The sequence below is a fragment of the Scardinius erythrophthalmus genome (assembly GCF_964197995.2).
Source record: "Scardinius erythrophthalmus genome assembly, chromosome: 19".
NCBI lineage: Eukaryota > Metazoa > Chordata > Actinopteri > Cypriniformes > Leuciscidae > Scardinius > Scardinius erythrophthalmus.
The window spans coordinates 10,942,257-10,961,915 of NC_138239.1; the positions used below are offsets into that span (position 1 = coordinate 10,942,257).

The 19,659-nt window shown below is 37.6% G+C and overlaps 1 protein-coding gene across 7 annotated transcripts in view; it reads right to left on the bottom strand.

The window, feature by feature from the left end:
• Nucleotides 1-19,659, bottom strand: part of gphna (gephyrin a) — an 80,200-nt gene that overhangs the window by 10,030 nt on the left and 50,511 nt on the right. For 2 of the 7 annotated variants that reach the window (XM_081393822.1, XM_081393820.1), the window contains exons 10-17: nt 17,011-17,052; nt 15,759-15,833; nt 9,506-9,548; nt 9,286-9,423; nt 2,930-3,022; nt 2,226-2,281; nt 1,571-1,690; nt 924-982 (exon numbers count right to left, since the gene is read on the bottom strand). In XM_081393822.1, coding sequence (XP_081249948.1) covers nt 924-982; nt 1,571-1,690; nt 2,226-2,281; nt 2,930-3,022; nt 9,286-9,423; nt 9,506-9,548; nt 15,759-15,833; nt 17,011-17,052 — 626 coding nt within the window. Of the gene's footprint in view, nt 1-923; nt 983-1,570; nt 1,691-2,225; nt 2,282-2,929; nt 3,023-9,285; nt 9,424-9,505; nt 9,549-11,301; nt 11,365-15,758; nt 15,834-17,010; nt 17,053-19,659 lie in introns of all 7 variants that reach the window. The other 5 variants (XM_081393824.1, XM_081393821.1, XM_081393825.1 and 2 more) reach the window with 3 other exon arrangements.

A 19,659-nucleotide genomic window follows, 5' to 3' on the forward strand; every position in this document is an offset into this window, starting at 1 on the left:
TGTCCGCGTTTTACGCGGAATTACACATATAGAGGGAGCATGTGAAACACGAGGGAGGGGTTCTGGCAGACCAATCACAGCGCTTGCGCCCGCGTAGAATTGACGCGTTGTTACATTTTTGGAGAGGTGCACGTCAGGGTACGCGCGCTACACACAGCCTACGACGTAGCTACGGCGACGCAAAAGTATAAATTGGGCTTAACACGGCAAGTGTCATCGGCACTGTGCCCTGAAGGTACTCAAAAAGTTGAGACTGAGATTGCGTTTTGATGATATTTTGATCAATTTTGACTTGATGGATTCCTTGAGTCATTGCGAGAACAATGATGCCAGTTATGCCACTGTTGGTCAAATTTGTTTGAAAACCTACTTTTTCAAACTCCTCCTAGACCGATGGTCCAATTTTCACCAAAATTGGCTCAGATCATCTTCAGTCCACGTTGGCAAAAAGTTATTAAAATCTTTTTGATAGACAAAACCTTTATCAAATAACGCATCAACGGAATTGTTGGCATGATGCCAAGCTGATTCTGAGGCTGTAACTACGCAATACGTATTGACACCAAACTTTGTACGTGTCATAGTCACCTCACACTGACCACACAATATTAATTTGGTGACAGCACCACCTATTGGTCAAAAATGAAAAGCAATTAGATCGTATTACTAGTGATTGTATTAATGCTTTTTCAACCATTTTTCATATTGTTGTTGTTTAAATGTTCAAATATTGATACAACAAAATATTCTGGGGGCCATGACATTTTTTCTGATGAAAATGATCAAAAACTCTACTGGCTGGCAACTTAAAAAATAAAATAAAAATGCTGGCAAGGAAAGAGCTAAGATGGGAAAATACAGTAAAAATCTAATTAAAAAGTAAGTATTTTTTTCTTGAGGAAGCAAACTACAGTCCAACTCACCTGATATCCTGTCCTGGACGGGCCTGAACCAGGATCCTCACTTCCAGCTCCTCTGTACCCTGTAATTCATAACCAACCCATAACCAGACACCTGTACACTAATGAACGACACTGGACTTTCATTTATATGCAAAGTTCCTACACACTTTTTAGAAAGTTTTATGTGTTGTGTTTCTTGTTTTATCCTTACTAAAACCATAACACAAAAAACATACCCTTAAAAATCCTTATGTATAATTTATTGTAATTATATAGTTGTAGATTACTAGTGTTTTTTTGTTTTGTTTATATATATATATATATATATATATATATATATATATATATATATATATATATATATATACACAATTTTTAACACTTTGAAGTATGCATGTTTCACTTTCGAGTCAAAATACGTGAAAATTCCCATAAGAAAGTAGCTAATACTAACAAAATGGGCAGCATCCTCAAAAGGTAGAAATTACTCATAAAAGTATTTTTATTCTAAAAATACAAAAGCTATTATTTTAGGGATATGGTTAATTTGAGTAAGTTAAAAGTTATTTATTAGAAGTTTTATTTATTTATTTCCATTTATTTTGAAATATTATATATTAATTATAATAATTACAATTATTTTGTGGTTGAGAATGTGATATACTTACGTCTTCAGACTCTCGTAGCAGTTCTGTGTCTTCTACTTGCACTACAGCGTCTGCACCACATGGGATAGGAGCACCTGTCGTCACCCTCATCACTTGGCCTGGCATAACTGTGAGAGTGGGCTACACACAGAAAAAGACCCTTCACCACTGTATCAAAAAAAACATACATGTGTATGCCTTTGGTGTGGAAGCAATACACTGATGTTTTGTCCTTCTGATACTGGGTTAAATTGCGTTTATTCACATAAAATAACATGTAAATACATATAGTACATTGTTATCTGTATGGCATCAGCTGAGAAAGCAACAGTACAACAGAATGACCCAAGACACAAATACAAACACACACTTTGCATGTTCATTTTAATGTGGACGTCAGCCATGAGCACTGGAGTGCTGGCCTGCACTCTGCTGCACACAGCCCACAGGGATCTCCCCCTCTCTCTCTCTCTCTCTCTCTGTTTAATGCACTCATTAAACACGCTCACTGATTCTGAGTTTTCTTGCCATCTGAGCACACAAGTATCCTGCAGATGCAAAGTGCCAGTGCAAAAGCAGGCATTTCCATGTGTAAGGAAGAGAAACTCAGCATGTTCACATCAGGTTTTCATGGCACAACAGTGTAAGAAGACTAGTGAGTGTTAGCTTAACTCACCTGCTCCCCAGCCTGAGACTCCCCAATGATGAAGCGATCACCAGGGCCATCAGCAGCTGAAAAACAGTAAAAAGAATAACTCAGAGTTATTTTCAGCAGGTTTGGTGAATGAGATTCTAATGGTAATAAGGTTAAGAATAAGGTTGTTATATATTATTAAGCATTATGGGTAAAAGGGAAATAATCATAAGTTCTAATGAAGATATCAATTAAACCTTTTTTATCGGCAAAGTGCAGGTGCCAATTTGGCCCTGTTCCAAAAGGTGGTGGACCGCAAAATCTGCGCTTTAAACTTGGTCAACTTGTTGTTGAACTGCAAACATCATTATGTGTGAAATTATATAGATTTGATTTGTTGATGTATCTACCTCCTACATATATACATTTAATGGTGGCATAAAATTACCTTGGATGTTAAAACTTTCTTAAAATGTTTATTTGTGTTTGCAGGCATTTGTTAGGGCAATGTGAACTACCCTGAACACTGAATGTGCAAATGTATATTTATGGGCAGGTTATATTATATAATCAGTTATGTGATCGCTCTGCTCTTAAGTCAATATAAATGCGGTACAGACTGAGAGAGGTTGGAAAATCTCCAGACCGAGCACGGTTCCAGCAAGTAAAAAGCACCATTTGGGTGGAAAAGGGGTAAAAGAGACTTATTGTGTGTTTGTGTGAATTTGGCAGAAACGAGTAATCACCTCGAACAGCATAGCCATCTTTAACTGACGCAGGGAAAGGAGGCAGGTTGTCTTTGGCGTAGACGTCCTGAGCCAGAACTCGACCCATTCCATCTACAAACAAAAAAAAATTCTGATGAACTCATACAATCATGAATACAACAACAAAGAAAGATAACTTCCTTGTAAAAGTCAGAAAGGGAAAATGTGCCTAGATCAGAGGCCAGCAAAAGAATGCAAATGCATGAGAAAGCAAATGCACACATGCAGCCAAGACAACAGACATGAACACAGGGACGTAAAAACAAGGACAGTGCATATTATGATGTACACTCTCTTAGCTATTTTAATAAAAAACAGAATGTATGTTATTAATTACCAGTTAAACATTTCATGTTTGTTGTATGTTTATTCTGGTAGCCTGCAAGCTAACAGGTTAGCATATTAGCTTAGCATACTGCTAATTGACAAACATGCTGCTAATTGACAAGCCTGCTAGCCTTGCACACAAACTCGCATAAATTATACACCATTATTTGTAGTAGCTAGCACTGCTACGAAACGACAACCCATAATAGTGAAACTGGACACTCTTAAATAGTGAAATAACATCCCTAACCCTTGAAAATGTGAGAAGAATTTTAATCTATCTTGTATAAAGTAGAATTGTTATTTTTTCCTCTTCAAATCATCTTAAATGACTGAAAAGTTCCTCTAATTGAGGAATCAGCCATCATTTCAGTGAATCAAGCTAACCAGTTAGCATACTAGCATAGCATACCGCCAGTTGATGAGGCTACTAACTAACTTTGTATTCAGCTAGTCAATAAGCTAGCTAGCTTAGCGTACTGGTAATTGATAAAACGGCTAACCTAACACATTTGAAGCTAGCATAACCCACAAACGTTATAAAAAATAATGTATTTAAAATAATATCTTTAATTTGAAAAAGTTATTTTCATGGGGCGCATCTCAATCAGCTCCCTAGTTCAATAGTCAGGGCACTGATCAGGAAGCCAGCCATTTTAAGCACTGTGTAATAGTAGCTGTAATATGTGCAATAATGTATTTATAATATTTATAAAGAACTTTGTCAGTGGTCGAATTTCACACATTTCATACTCTCACGTGAAAGCACAAATATTCACACATAGCCAAAATGAAGTTGTAGGAAAGCTGGATGAGCGTGTGCCCTGAAACACAGACGTGCCATTTCCTCTGAACACCAAACATACACACTTACACTCACACACAGAGCCTGAGATCTCTTGGGGGAGCAACAAGCGCCCTCCCACACATGAAAAGAAGAAGAGAAAAGAGAGATGACAGACAGAGAGGGAGAAAAAGGGGAAGGAATAAAGAATCGGGGAGAGCCAGAAGGAATGAGAGAGAGAGAGAGAGAGAGAGAGAGAGAGAGAGAGAGAGAGAGAGAGAGAGAGAGAGAGAGAGAGAGAGAGAGAGAGAGAGAGAGAGAGAGAGAGAGAGAATAAAGAGAGACAGAAAAAGAAAGAATGAGAGAGTGCAAAGGTGCTCTTGTAGAGATAAAGCAGGAGAATGAGAGAGGGAGAGCGAGCTGATGCTAATGAGGCCTCTCCTCGGTTGGAGGCTGATTAGAAAAGACTTATTTCTCTAAAACAGCACATCTGACGAGGCTCTAAATATAGCGTGTGTCTGGATTGGGAGATCAAACAGATGGGGTCGGTGTTATCTACACACAGAGATGAGTACTCAAGCGCACATCACAGAGCCCTGACAACCCAGTCACCGTGAAACTGCAATGATTCCCTGCAGCTACAATACAACAAGCCCAGATCAACTCAACACAGCCGAGCACAGGCCCGTAAACAGACCACATGTAAGCCTGGAGTCCATACCAAATGCTGTCGTCTTGAAATGAACACTAAAACAGTGCTCCTAAAACTGAGTTAAAGTTATCTTTGACTCAATTAACTTTAAACTTATGGGGAAAAAAAGTTGATAATACTAATAAGCTTGGTAAAGACACTTAAACTTGTAGAAATTTCTAACCAAATGAAAATATTTGGGGAAAAACTTCTAAAGAGCAGTATTGAGGATATTTATAATAAATTGTACACATAAATTCCATATATTATAAATATAATTGAAAACATTATAGTGAAAAATATGATAGGAGAATTATATAATTAATATATATATATATATATATATATATATATAAAGAGAGAGAGAGAGAGAGAGAGAGAGAGAGAGAGAGAGAGAGAGAAGAAAAATACATTTTTAAACCTATTTTAATCTATTCTTTAAAACTAGAATGATTAGTTGCTTTTTCTAATTATATTTTTTTCCTATTTAAAATCATCCTAAGGGATAAAAAAAAGAATCAGCCATAATATCAGCCAATTATACACTACAGTTCAAAAATTTGGGGTCGGTGAGATTTTTTTTTAAAGAAATGAATACATTTATTTAGCAATTAATTCATAAATGTTGTACATTTGAACTTTCTATTTATCAAAGAATTCTGAAAACATGCATCACAGTTTCCACAAAAATAATATATATTAAGGAACACAACTGTTTCCAATTGATAACTACAAGAAATGTTTCTTGAGCACCAAATCACTGAAAACTGGAGTAATGGCTGCTAAAAATTCAGCTTTGCCATCACATTAAAATAGACATTTTAAATTGTAATAATATTTCGCAATGTTAATGTTTTTTCTGTATCTTGGTCAAATAAATGTAGCCTTGTTGAGTTTCAATATTTTTCAAATCTTAACAACATCAAACGTTTAAATAGTGGTGTATGTAGACATAGATGTACACAGCAATATCTGCAAACCTATTGGTTATTGGTAATTTATATCGGTGCATCAGAAACTCTTATACATCAAAATCCATCAGAACAGGCTCTCACCTCAGCATACTCTAAATGGCCAATCTTCTCCAAGGCTGAGACCATTTATACATTTTAAATTCATTTTATTAACCAAGGTGACAGAAAGAGGTTTTAAAACAGACAGCCGCTCATAACTTACACCCATCTTGTTGTATGAACAACGCATTTCAAAAATTTATGAGTGACATTACTTGGCTGGGTGAGGATATTTCCTCTATTTACGCTGATCTGGACCTGCCCTCCTCGTGCTCGCACTGAGCTGAAAATCAATCACTTTTATCTGTCAGGAAACAGTGAAGCTCTACACACAGTTACTGATAGATTGAAGGCACAATGTTTGAGGTGCTGGCGGGTTTTGTGAGAAGAGGTGATGTCGGAAAAGCTTGCGTATTGAATGTTTGTTTTAAGTTTTTACTGTTGGATTTGTACGCAAGCACACTGACATATCTAAGCGTTCACTGGCTTCAATAGCGGCAGTCATGGACAAATGATTTAGAACGCAAAAATGACAACAAAGCTCTTTAAAACTAGGCCATTCTTCGTGGATAAAACAAACAGATACAGCCAAACATGGAACATGATTCCGTTGACTATGTATGACAACCATGCCATGTCCAAATCAGTGGAACAAGCTAAAGGAAAACCAGTGAATCACTAGCCTCTTATGAGCTGAATCCCAATTCGATATACTATCCGTAATAGTGTCACATTAAAGTATGTCAAAAGGTACTCAAATGGCATACTATTTCTGGTTGGATGGATCATTCCATGCAATGCAAGTGGATTTGTTTGCAATGATTCACTGATGTAACATCAAGACACGATTTTTGTCACAATTTTGTACTGGCTTACTTCATACTTAAAAGTATACAATCAATGGCTAAAATTTTTATATTATACTTTGCATACAAGTATACAAAATTATGCAAATAGTGATTCAGCGAAACTCAACTCAGACCTTGACATGACTTTCTTTTTCCACCCTCTCATCAGTGGCAGCAAACAACTCTCAACCGCCCCCTGTTGGTCTGGAGGTGAAATGGCACTGAGGCATGAATGACTGTTCCAAATATTACTGGGGCCGGATGAGCATCAAGCATGCTCGAAGGTGTGCGCCGGACATGAAGGTGGTGCTGGGTAAGGTGCTCACTGACCTGTGTCAAACTTTTGGGCTTGGGCGGCACTGGCCAGGGCTATACTCTCTGCCTCTGCTTCGGCGCCAGTGCAGAGAGGAATTTTCCGCCAACTTGAGCCACTCTGGCGCCAGATGCCTTTTCGTGCTGGAGGGGCCAAGTCATCTGCATTGGGCCCTGCCAGACGCATTGGGCACATTACACTACCACATGGGCAATCCCACTATCCCCCACCACATGGACCGACATTAACGCCCAGCTCACAGACCTGTGTCTTGGTGGCACAATTCACATCCACATGCAAGGGTGGCTGCTCTGTGTTAGTGATGGCCATGAAAAATCAAAAAAGAGCCATAAAAAAAAAGAATAGCATGGGCTAAACTAAACAGCTTTTGGTGCACTGACCATAAAGTACATCCCATAGTTTTTTGTCTTGTTTTGTTTTGTTTAATCTAACCAATGGGACTGGACCGCTCCGGATGTTCATGTGAATTGAGTCACTTTGAATTGAGAGATTGAAAATCTTCCATAGTTTTCCTGAAATTCAGAAAGAAGGCCTTTACGGTTGGATTTGTGTGTAAACTGATCACAAGATCTGTCTTCAGATGAACACAATGGCATCAAAGCTTCAGAGAAGGTCAGCGAGTTAAAAAACAACAGAGGACGGCGGATGGAACGAGCGACAAGATTAAAGCTGGAAAGATGGAGAGATGATGGGGTGAAAGAAAGAACGAACAGATGTGTGACAGATGAGGAGCTACAGGCAGGAAAGATGAAAAAGCTAAAGCTGAAGCCTGCAAAGCAAAAAGCTTGGTGACTATATGCCTTCAGCACTTACTGGCCTATATACACCACAGTCCAACAGCCAATGAGAACACAGTTTGGTATCATAAGAGGGACAGTACTACATGTTAAAAGGATAGCCCACAAACAATGAAAATTCTTTCATCGTTCATTCATCCTTGCGTCTTTCAAAATCCATTTGACTTTCCTTCTTCCGTGGAGAAGAAAATAACTTATTCATGACAGCATGTCTCTATAACAAAATGCTCTTCACAATAATGAAAGTACTTTTAAGATGTTTTATGGCTCTTCAAATTACATTGTATGAAAAAGAGTAGCAAGAACATTCTTCAAAACTTACTGTGTGTTCCATGGAAGAAAGAAAGTCATATGGATTTGTAACAACATAAGGGTGAATAAATGATGACAATAATGCTGGTTTTTGGGTGAACTATCCCTTTAAGGCTTATTCACAACATTTTTTTTGAATGAGTCTGAATTTTAAATACTAAAATATGCATGACAACATTTTTTTAAATGAAACGATTCAACCTTGTGAACTCCATGCAGAGTCTAAAACACCATACTGCAATGATCCATTGTTGTTTTTTAATTCTGTTCTGTTCATTTTTACTGGTTGTTGAACAAATTATAAGGCAATCAACAAAAAAACAGAGAATGACGTAAACAGAAATAGGTTTTTTTTTACAATAAGTTTGTAAAATGCCAGTAGTTTATAATAGTACTAGTAAAATATCATGTTTCTCAATACCAATTTCAATGCAACAACAAAACAAATTATGCTAGAGAATACATTCCTTTATTTTAAGGTATATAAGGTGTATATATATATATATATATATATATATATATATATATATATATATATATATATATATATATACTGTATATATACACAAACACACACACACACACACACACACACACACACACACACACACACACACACACACACACACACACACACACACACACACACACACACACACACACACACACACACACACACACACACACACACACACACACACACACACACACACACACACACACACACACACACACACACACACACACACACACACTTTGCTGTTCATGTCTGATTGTAAGTGACTCATAACAGCTACTAAAGTTATTCAGCCAAGAGCAGACTCTTTCTTGTTAATATTGTTGTTTGATTAATATTAATGACAGTTGCGGGTCTAATAGGCTGAATTTACACTGCAAATCCTAATGTACAGATTTCATATTTGATTTGATCACATTTTTGTCCCACCTATTCGCGTTCACCAATATCTCACCAAGATTGATAAAATGACAGTTGCGGGTCTAATAGGCTGAATTTACACTGCAAGTCCTAATGCACAGATATCATATTTGATTTGATTACATTTTTATCCCACTTGTTCATGTTCACCATCTCACCAATATTGACCATTTTAAAATACTTTATTAATACATCCCTAGTTTGCGAATATACATTCTCTCATCTGGTTTAACTTTGTGCGATCAGGCATTTGGTGTAGTTTAGGGTTGGTATGCACATACAAAGAGCTTACCTCTGTAGTTGATGATTTCAGTACCCAGGACAGGAGTCATCTCTAGCACAGTGATGAAGGCCTTGTCCATAGAAGTGAGGGGAAACGGGGACATGCGGTGTCTCCGAGCTACCTTGGTGATGTCCACTGCACTGTGACCTGATACAAAGAGTGAGAATTTACACATGCTCTCAAACGCACTTGCACAAACATCACTGATAATGCACAATCGGTCACCCACTTGCTCTCAGGATGTTCTCCTTGCTGCTGCATCGTGACTGCACCTACAGATATAGAGAGAGAGACGGAATGAGAGGGAATGAAGAAGAGAGAGAGAGAGGAATTGGGAAAAGAAAGAAAGAAAGACATGAAGAGAGTTAGCGCACAAAAGGAGCCCCATCCTCCGTCCAGGAGAGTTAGCATTCCACTGACAGGGTTCATATAGATCAGAATGATCATCTACACATTCAGACAAAACAACCAAAAGAAACTAGCTTGAAAACAAACAAACAAACTGAAAATAACATTTTCAGTCCTACTGCCATTATTATCATTATCATCATGGACTTAATGCTGTAGCAAGGCTGAACATTTAAGTGTTATGTCATGTTAGCACTCTAGTGCCCAAACCAACCCGGCTTCAGAATCGTATCTGATATAACAGACATTAAAGTCAACATGAAACTTTCTAATCCTGTAATCTGATGTATTTTAGAGATGCAGTTGTAAGCATTTCCTATTAAAACATTGAAGTACTTGAAGTACTACTTTTATGGTACCTTTATAGTGTTTATTTTGTCATTTTACTGCCATAAGTAATGCCACATAAAAAAAAAATAATGTAGAACTTGCTTTTATCCATCACAAATTAATTGGATTGTGAAAATTGGGTGTAAAAAAACAAAATGGGTTTTCTGTCTGCTTTTTGACTGGAACTTGAGGTTGAAGGTCAAGTTTAGCCTTAAAAGCATTTTGACTTATCCCATTGATAATTCTCCTTTTTTTAAATCCAATGCTATTTGATATTGTTAATGTAATATTTTTGAAAAGTTTAGTTTCCTACAACAGTAGCCTAGATGTGGCCTACTTGATGTCAAATAAGAACAGTCCTTTCAGAGGCCATTAATTATTTATTATTTACATATCTATTAAAATATACGTTTATTTAAAAAATACGCTCAATTTCAAGTTGACTTTAACAGCTAGGAAGCTCCGTAAAACAGAACACCTCAAACACTCCCTCCCATTCAGTTTAATTTTGACCCCTTTTAAGCTGAATTTCTCACAAAATTAGCCATGAATGTTTTAAGATAATAATAATAATAGCAAATTTGATTATACATTCAGCTGTAACTGTGGAATCTACCAATACAAAGTATCATAAAGTATGGAGTTCCCTTAGGCCAAGAGTAATGGTATGAGAGGGCAATCAAATTCCATGCAAAAATACACATTGACTTGAGGCTATAGTGGCTGAAGTCTATAGATATTACGTTTTTGATTTACTGCATGAAAGCGTTAAAACAGCCCTTTATGTGTCCTTCGTGCTGAGACGCAATGCCCCTGGCCTATAGGGGGAGACACACAAGCAAGTCCCAAATCCTTTCTACTCACGATCCAGTTACAACAGACTAGCACCAACACGACAAATCAATGATCGACACAGAGCAGAGAGAGAGTTAAAGAAAGACAGGAAGAGGAAGAAAACAATGAGGCGCAGCTCACATACAGCAAACAGCAATAAAACACTGCATCTAAATGGAGATAAAACTTAAAAGGAACAGAAAAACAGGAGAAAAAAGATCTAAGAAACAGAACTCAATGTCCACAAGAGACTCCAACACACCAAACGGCTAATAAAACAAAGAGAGCATTAGAAAGAGCAACGTCTATAGACAAGATAATGAGAGAGAGAGGAAAGAAACAAGACAAGGAGAGAGAAGAAGAGTGTAAAGCAAGGAGTTTGGACTCCTGACGCAAAGCAGAGTTTGCGGATGGAAACAGCTCCTTTTTTTTGCGTGGGTTGGGAATAGTTACTCGCGAGTCGAAGGTCCTATGGTTCCTGCGATCATCTTTGAGCCCCTCCAGCCTAGAGTGGAGCTTTGGCAATGAACAGAAACAAAAGGGTTTACAACAGACAGAGCAAAGGAGAAGCTTTGGGAGACCAAAAAAGAAAACCGAATGAGTTTTAAAGGCTCTCTGAGACAGCGCTCGCTCAGTTTACACACAACAAGCTGAGATGACAACGAATGAGCACTGAGAGGTGAAGAGAGATCTGACTGGACGTCATTCGCTCCTGTTGCTAATGTTTAGGTGGGCATTATGCCGGCCAGCCAGGCGGTTTTTGAGGTGAGGCACAATGTCACTCGGCACGCACAGTTAGCGAAATAACACGGCACATACTGCACTTTTGTTCCAGTGAGATTTCAGAGGACACCAGAAAAGACAGTGGTGTTGATTATCAGTGTGCTAATGGCCACCAGAACAGTTCAGAGTTTGTATAATACATTGGATGGATGGATGGATGGATGGATGGATGGATGGATGGATGGATGGATGGATGGATGGATGGATGGATGGATGGATGGATGGATGGATGGATGGATGGATGGATGGATGGATGGATGGATGGATGGATGGATGGATCTTTTAGTTTAGTTTTCTTTCTTTTCGTGAAGTACTGAATGCGCTAAAACAAAAATTGTCAACTAAAATACAGGCAAGTATAAGATAATTTGTCATAATTCAAGATACATTTAATTTACTGATAGCCCTGTTTAAACTTTGTGTAATAATACATTATGATGATCATTTCATAGATCCTAGAAAACCATACACCTAGAGTTACTGCAAATGAATGAATGAAATTTTAATTATTTATTTAAACCAGTTAATGCACAAACTGTTTCAATTTCTTTTGTTTTCTTTCTGTAATTCTATAATCCTAGTACTTAATAAATACATTATAATTGAATGCACTACACTAAAAATAAATATCAGTTCAAACTTAAGTTTGAGGTTAATCATATTAACTAAAAAAATACTATACTAGATTAACTGTGATGAATTTTAATCAACTAGTAACTAGTAAAAGTTATTGTTTAGGTTATTTAGATTCTAGATTTAGATTTAACATAGTAAGTAAAAGGATCATAATAAAAACACAAAAACTGCTTCTAAAATGCAGATTAAAATATCAGGCCATAACTCAATGAATTATAAGATTAATAAAATAAAATAATTATTTAAAACAGTTAATGCACTAAAATAACATTAAAACGGTTCAATCAAATATTTTCTTAAAATAAAAATAAAATAAATAAAATAAACATTGTCTTCCCTTAAAAACCCAGTAGTATTAGTTGTATTAAAAAAATGGGCCAGTTTAACTACAGTATATCAAACACATCACCACAAACATGCAGATCTAAGACTGGTAACATCCCGTTAACCAGCAATCTTTAATCAAGTCCTGTACAGGCAAGGAAGACTGTACATACGTAGCACTTTTTACTCTTCCCCTCCTCCTATTTGTACATCCAACATCCTTTCATCAAAAAACAGACAGCATGAGTGAAGATGCTCATAGTGACTCATAGTGAAGATGAGAGGTAACCAATGATCACAGGACGTTGAAGGAATGGATGGAGGCAATGAAAGCAATGCAGCAATGTCAGGTCTCTTTAAATCAGAGTGGGACCAAAGAACTCAGTGGACTGAAAACACACGCTCACAAACAGACACGTCCTCACACACATAGGGTGGGGAACGATGTGTCAGCATATGGGCAGATGAGAGTTAATCCCTGACCGGTGAAATGAAGATGGAGTAATTGGGAAACAGCAATGGGGAATGAATTATTAACAAGAGAGTGTCAGGCCCAATAAGATGAACTCCGCTCTGTGATTAACCAATCAGAAATGATTGATAAGACAGTATGGAAACTAACAGCTGTAATGCTGGTGAGCCATTTTATTAGCTCGGAAAGAGGGATGGAGAAACAGAGAGAGAGAGGTAAAAAGAGAGATGCTGTATTCCAAAACTTAGTGAGCTGCCTAACTAGACAGTATTTCAAGGCATCATAGTCACACTCCTGACATGAAAGTTGCTCCAAAAGGTAGGCAGAATAATTATATAGGGCAATTAATTGATTTAAAATAATAGTCAACCTGATTAATCTCAAACTTGGAATTTGCATAAATTTCACATATTATTTTATTTTAAAGTATATATTGTATTGTATTGTATAAATATAGTGTATCCAGTTTTTTTGGCATCAGTGTTTTTTTAAAGAGAACCTATTATGCCGTTTTCTAAAATCTTACATTTGGTTGTGGAGTCTACTAGAACAGGTTCTCATGCTTAAAGGTATAGCGGAGGATCTTTCCGAATTTTAGATAAGAACCGCCCTCTCCACTTTTTGAAAAAATGCACATGCGCAACACTCTACTTGCTCCCGATAGGGAACGCCTATTAAACGTGTGCGAGGTTCTCCTCGTGCACGCTCTGTTTACAAGTTGCTGTCGGCATCGCTCATACAAGATTACTTTCCAAAAGAAGATTTGCACTTTTTCTCCAAATAGCATGCCAAACTTTACCTGTCAAGTAGAAACTTCGCGACTGAGGCATCAGTGGGAAGCCCAACCTGTGTTTTCAGCGCACGCCATCGTGTGAAACAATCTCCCAAAAACACTCTGATCTTGTTTCTCTCTTCTGAGGCCTTTCTCTTCTTCTCATACAGTTCGTACAAACTTTTTCTCTTGCGACCCTCAGACATTTTCAAAGGACCCGGTCAAACGGCGAGCATTAATGAATGGCTGAGCTCTAGCTCACCACACATAAACACCTGAAAGTGCGCATGCGCAGAAAGCGAAAACTAAGGGACGAGCACGTACGACGGCCTTACGTAAACATATCACCAGAATGATTGACACTTAGGTGGACCAATAGTTTACACTACCCACCCGGAAAAAGAAAATCCTCCGCTATACCTTTAAATATTTAACAACACATTATTTTTCAGATATATTTACATTGTTCCAGCACCTCCCAGTCTGTCAGTAACGCTATGTTTAGTTCCTGTTTCTATGAAGCTCTTCCTTACGAAAAACGCAATGTTTTCGGATTGGTCGGCTGGACCAGTGTGTTGTGATTGGTCAACCGCTTCGAGCATGTTTCGGAAATGTCACACCCCTCAACATAACCGAGTTTCACCTATAGACTATAAAAAAATATAGACTTAGTGTCCGTGACGTCACCCATAGGTGTCTAAAGAACATTTATGAAGCCCAAAGTGGGTGGAGCCGGCCTTTGCCATCTTGGTAGCGAGTCACTCCCGGATAAACGAAAATGGGCAAAAAGGCAGGAGTAGCTGAGGTGACGTGACGGCATGGCTAACAAACAGCAGACAAACGGCTAGTAGTGACAGCAGCCGCAATCCACCTGTCACTCAAGTGGTCACGCCCTAAATTATGCAGAACTTTAAGGCTTAATATTATTTAAACGGATGAGTTATACAAAAATTCACCCTCCTTACAGTTGTCATGAAGGGCAAAATTAGCTATATAGACCAAAACCACTTTTTGCACCAGGCTGTAAACACTTTTTTTCTGCTGTAAAGTTGGCCATTTTAACATGGGGGGTCTATGGGATTGACTCTCTATTGCAGCCTGTCTCTAGCGACCAGTCGATAAATTGCAGTTTAAGGTTGAATTGCAGAGACAGGAAGGTTGCCGCTTGGTTTCAACACACTACTAACTCAACCAGGCCTCACCCCTTTATTTTGTATGCGTCTTTGCCGGGAATTATTCAAATGAGGAATATTGTTCTTTTCCTGGAAGAAAACTCAAGACTACAATCAAGGCTTTCAGGGAGTTCAGAATCAGTGCTTACTAAAATAGAGAATAACTCCCTTTTTAGGTTGTGCTTTGTAACTTTGCAGACTAGTAACTTTACAGACTTGTAACTTTGTAGCTCAATTAGCTAAAAGTGTCAACTGCATTAAATTATGAATATTTAATAATTACACTGCCTTCTAAAATTACTAATTTGGTCAAATTGTTAGAAGCGCGAGAATGCAGAAATACCAAAATGCATCGCAACAAACTGTGAAAAACATCCATCAAAAATAGCATACAAGTCAAGAAAGATGTTAATGATAAATATATTTAATTAAATAGCAAAAAAATTACTTGATTGAATTAAAAATTGTGAATCGATTCTCCTGTGCACTTCATGTGAGGAGCGCTAAGATAGCCATCTTTGCAGTCGCTAAAGCAAGGTAGTTCACTAGGTTTTGGAACAAAGCTAGAGAGAAAGAGAGATTTTTTTAAGACAAGAAGTCAAAGCTATAACAAAAAGTGTATTGATGCTACATCAGAAGGCTTTGGGCCACGTGCAACACTCTGAGGGAAGACTCTGGTGCATGTTTGTATGTGTGATTGACTGAGTGCTGACTTATGTGAAGATTAGGGGAGAAAGGGATATCTGTTTACCTGGTCCAAGGTAGAGTACCTTGACTTGAGCGTGATGACCTCATCCAGGTGAGCCCTGAACTCTCTCCGTGAGGCCTGGAGGAAGCCACAGGACAGTAACTCACCTGATACAGCCTTGCCCGTTAACAAACACACACACACACACACTTCACAATATACACTGTCACAAACACACACTCTAAGGATCATCTAACACTGATATGAAAAATATGAGGGGGAATCAAGCGAAAAGTCATAACAGCAAAATAATCCTACTACTGTACTACTACTATGCAACCAAAGAGGAGCAAAGCAGCTGCAGCGTGTCTCTGTGTGTTACGGCGATTTTTCATCTGATCTCTAAGAACAAAGGAGGCTTCCGTGGATAATGAGCACTCATGATTGTATTAAAGCTCATTTCTATAACTCCTCCAACTTTGTGAAGCTGGAAGTGTTGCAGAAAAAGTACAATATTATGAGAGATAAAAGTCTTTAGTCTGGAAGGACTAGCGTGTATTTGGTGTTTTTTAAAGCTGCTGTTAGCAAATCAGAAATCATGCTAACTTCCACCACCATTCCCCATCCTACACTCTCGACAAAAAGCTGCCCTCTAAGGATGAATCTCAGATCTTTCAAGAACATGTCTTAATCATATCATATCAAAAGAAGATAAATTATATTATATTAAATTTTATTTGTGAAAAATTACTACAATGCAAAAAAAACTTTCACATTACTGTAATGTGAAAAAACAATGATATATTATTTAAAATGTATTATATTATCTCTATATGTTGTACAATTAACAGTATTAATATATCACTTGTTGTCTTTAATATATGAAATAAATAAAACACTACCTATTAAAGTAATAAGAATCACCACTGACAATAATAGAAAATAATGCTTTAATAATTTGATGATTGGTGGTATTTCATAAAAATTGCTTAGAACAGCTTTAAATGTTGTTTTTTTTTTATCAATCACATATTATGCTATACATTTTTCTAATTACTGATCACTTTATTCTTATTTAAAGACTGAAAAGTTCACAATTCACAAGAAATTGAAGCACACACACAAACACACTCTCAAACACACAAAACAAACTATGAGGCATTTTGGGGGTAAATAAATGAACCGATGAGACAGACTTGCATCACAGGGATGAGTTGTGCACGTGTGAGGTGTGTGAGCAATGATTGGCCGAGTCTCTGAGAGGGGCGTGGTTAGTCGCAGGGTGATGGGCGGCGCAGTGTAAAACATGCTGTACCTCTGTGACACTATAAGTGGATGAGCAGGAGGTGAGCCGGGCCTGGTGTAGGGAGAGAGGGAACAGGGAAGAGGAGGGTTAACACTGCAGCCACAAGCAGGGGGAACACATATAAACAGCATTCCCATCATTACAGCGGCTCACAGGCAAGTGCTCTACAGGGAGAGGACACATTCAAGACACAGGTGGCAGCAACCCCACTGCCAGTTTGACAGGACACAACTGCATACGTTTGCCAAGACCTCCAGAGAGAGATTATCTTCAAACACAAAATGAAACATGCAACAAACTAGTTACAATGATAGCTCGCTGACAAAAAATAAAAAAGTAAATTCTGTCATAAATTACTCAAATTTCAAACCTCAATGACTTTCTTCCTTTGAACACAAATAGAGAAATGTTGAAGAATGTGTTGGCTACTCCATATTATATTCTGCTTTTCCATTTTATGAAAGTAAATGGGATTCTGGGTTGTGGAGTTTCAAAATGAACAAATAAAATTATTAAATGAAACAAAATAAAACAAAAATAAGGAGCTCAAAACTATGACAAGAAGAAAAGAAAAAATAGATATTATAACCAGAAATTAAGAATTTGTTCCCACAACTTGGCCACATTAAATCTATGCATGTCAAATCCTGGTCTGTACATCACATAAAACTATTGCATAACTTTAGAAGGTTTGGAATGTGTAGTGCATGAGTAATATGGACAACTTGACTAATACTTTTATGGTGCTTTTGGTCACTTTGATGCTTTTGACAACCTGGATCCCAATTTACTTACTATCGTTTACTATTATGGCAAATGGCCAGTATTTCTAATGCAGCATTTCTGCTGTTGTGTCACATCAGAAGAAGAAAGTCATGTGGGTTGAAAGATATGAGAGTGAATGATGATGGCAGAATTGTAATTTTTGGATGAAACTATCCCTTTAACGCCTGTTTATATTCTGAAAGAGGATAAACGATGGAAAACAGAATCCTTGCTCTTTTAAAATAAAAATAGTTTAAACATACTCTAAAACTCACAACACAAAGCTTCATCTCTCCATTTGAGAAAACTAAACTGCATTAAAAAAAAAGGTAATTCTGAGATTGGTTATAACATCACAACATAACATGACCGCCAACATTTGCATATCAACGCCCATTCAGTATTCAGCAACTCAGCCCACTCTGATGAACGACGACGTGAATTAGGCTAGTATTTCTCACATGCAATTAGCCATTCATAACACAATTAAAGTCAATTAAATATAGAACTCTTACAGTAGCAGGTACAGTAAAAAAACAGTCTCTTTAATCTCACTGTTTTTGGTACAGTGTAAGATTCTGTAGAAATGAAGAACATGGTCGCTTTAACAGACTGCCAATGTAGCTGTATGTGTCAGAAGATACGTACGTGTATAAACAACAGAACCTAAAGAATGAGCTAAAGGATGGATTGACGTGTGAATATGAAGAACTGAAACTATGGTAAAGGACACACAACTGGACAAACGCATAATTCGAATTAAACAGAACCAATCAAGTCTATAATGTACCACTACGTGTCCTTGAAAACTTGTACCAGCCTTTAACCCCATAGGCACGCACACACGCACAAACGCACACACACACACAACTAAAAAAATTAAATGCAGAGGCACTGCCAGATACAATATGTATCTCTTCCACAACTGCCACACACCTGTCACATTCAATGACAGGGATGTGTAATCGCCACGGCAAGCATAAGGGCCTGTTCTCCCCTTCAGCTGACCTTCAATCTCCTCTCCATTCATCAATGTAAGAGAGAGAGAGGAGGTGGGGGTGGGGTGGGCTCAGGAGCAAAGGGTCATTGGCCTGTCAATGTCCATTTATTACACTTCCAGAGAGGTTAGGCCAGATACGCTGTCTCTCAAACCGACACACGCAACCTAAACATGTTATTAGTGTTTATGTGACTTAAAGTGCCTTATTTCGGTTATCCCAGTATCCTATATTTAACAATTTCTTTTAGACATTTCTTCTTTTTCATTATTCATAATGAAGGTCCGCCCTGTTTACACCTCATATGATACAAGTAACACAAAAGCATAGAATATTGGTTTCTCCAGCACTTTTGAGAGCTATGATAATACATTTTGAAACTGAAATGGGCATTGCAGAACACCTGTCCCACATGCTGACGGGCGAGGTTGCTCCCGTCTTGCTCCCTTTTAAAAGTCAACCCATTTCAAGAGAACAAATGCAAATCACTATACTGACAGCAAACATGCCCAGCGATGCAGCCAGTAACGTATTGCTTTCGATGAAAAACCTTTCATGTCAAACCTCCACTTAAGCAAAAGGGCATGGGAATATTGTTTTCATGAAAATTATATATTGGGGTATTTAGTCATCATGACTTGAGGTATGATTTTCAATTTGAACAGCTACATAGTTACATAGGCCTATATATAGATTGAGAATACTGAGAAACTATATTCATGATAATAGAAATATTGATATTGAATAGAAATATTGATGATGATTATTTACACCAAAGCAATGGGTTTATTGCTCACATCTGTAAAAAGGCACTATAGGGAACTTTCAGCATCAACGCAAAAGCACTAGAAATTAAATTTAGCACTTTTATAGACAAAAAAAAAACAAGTATTTC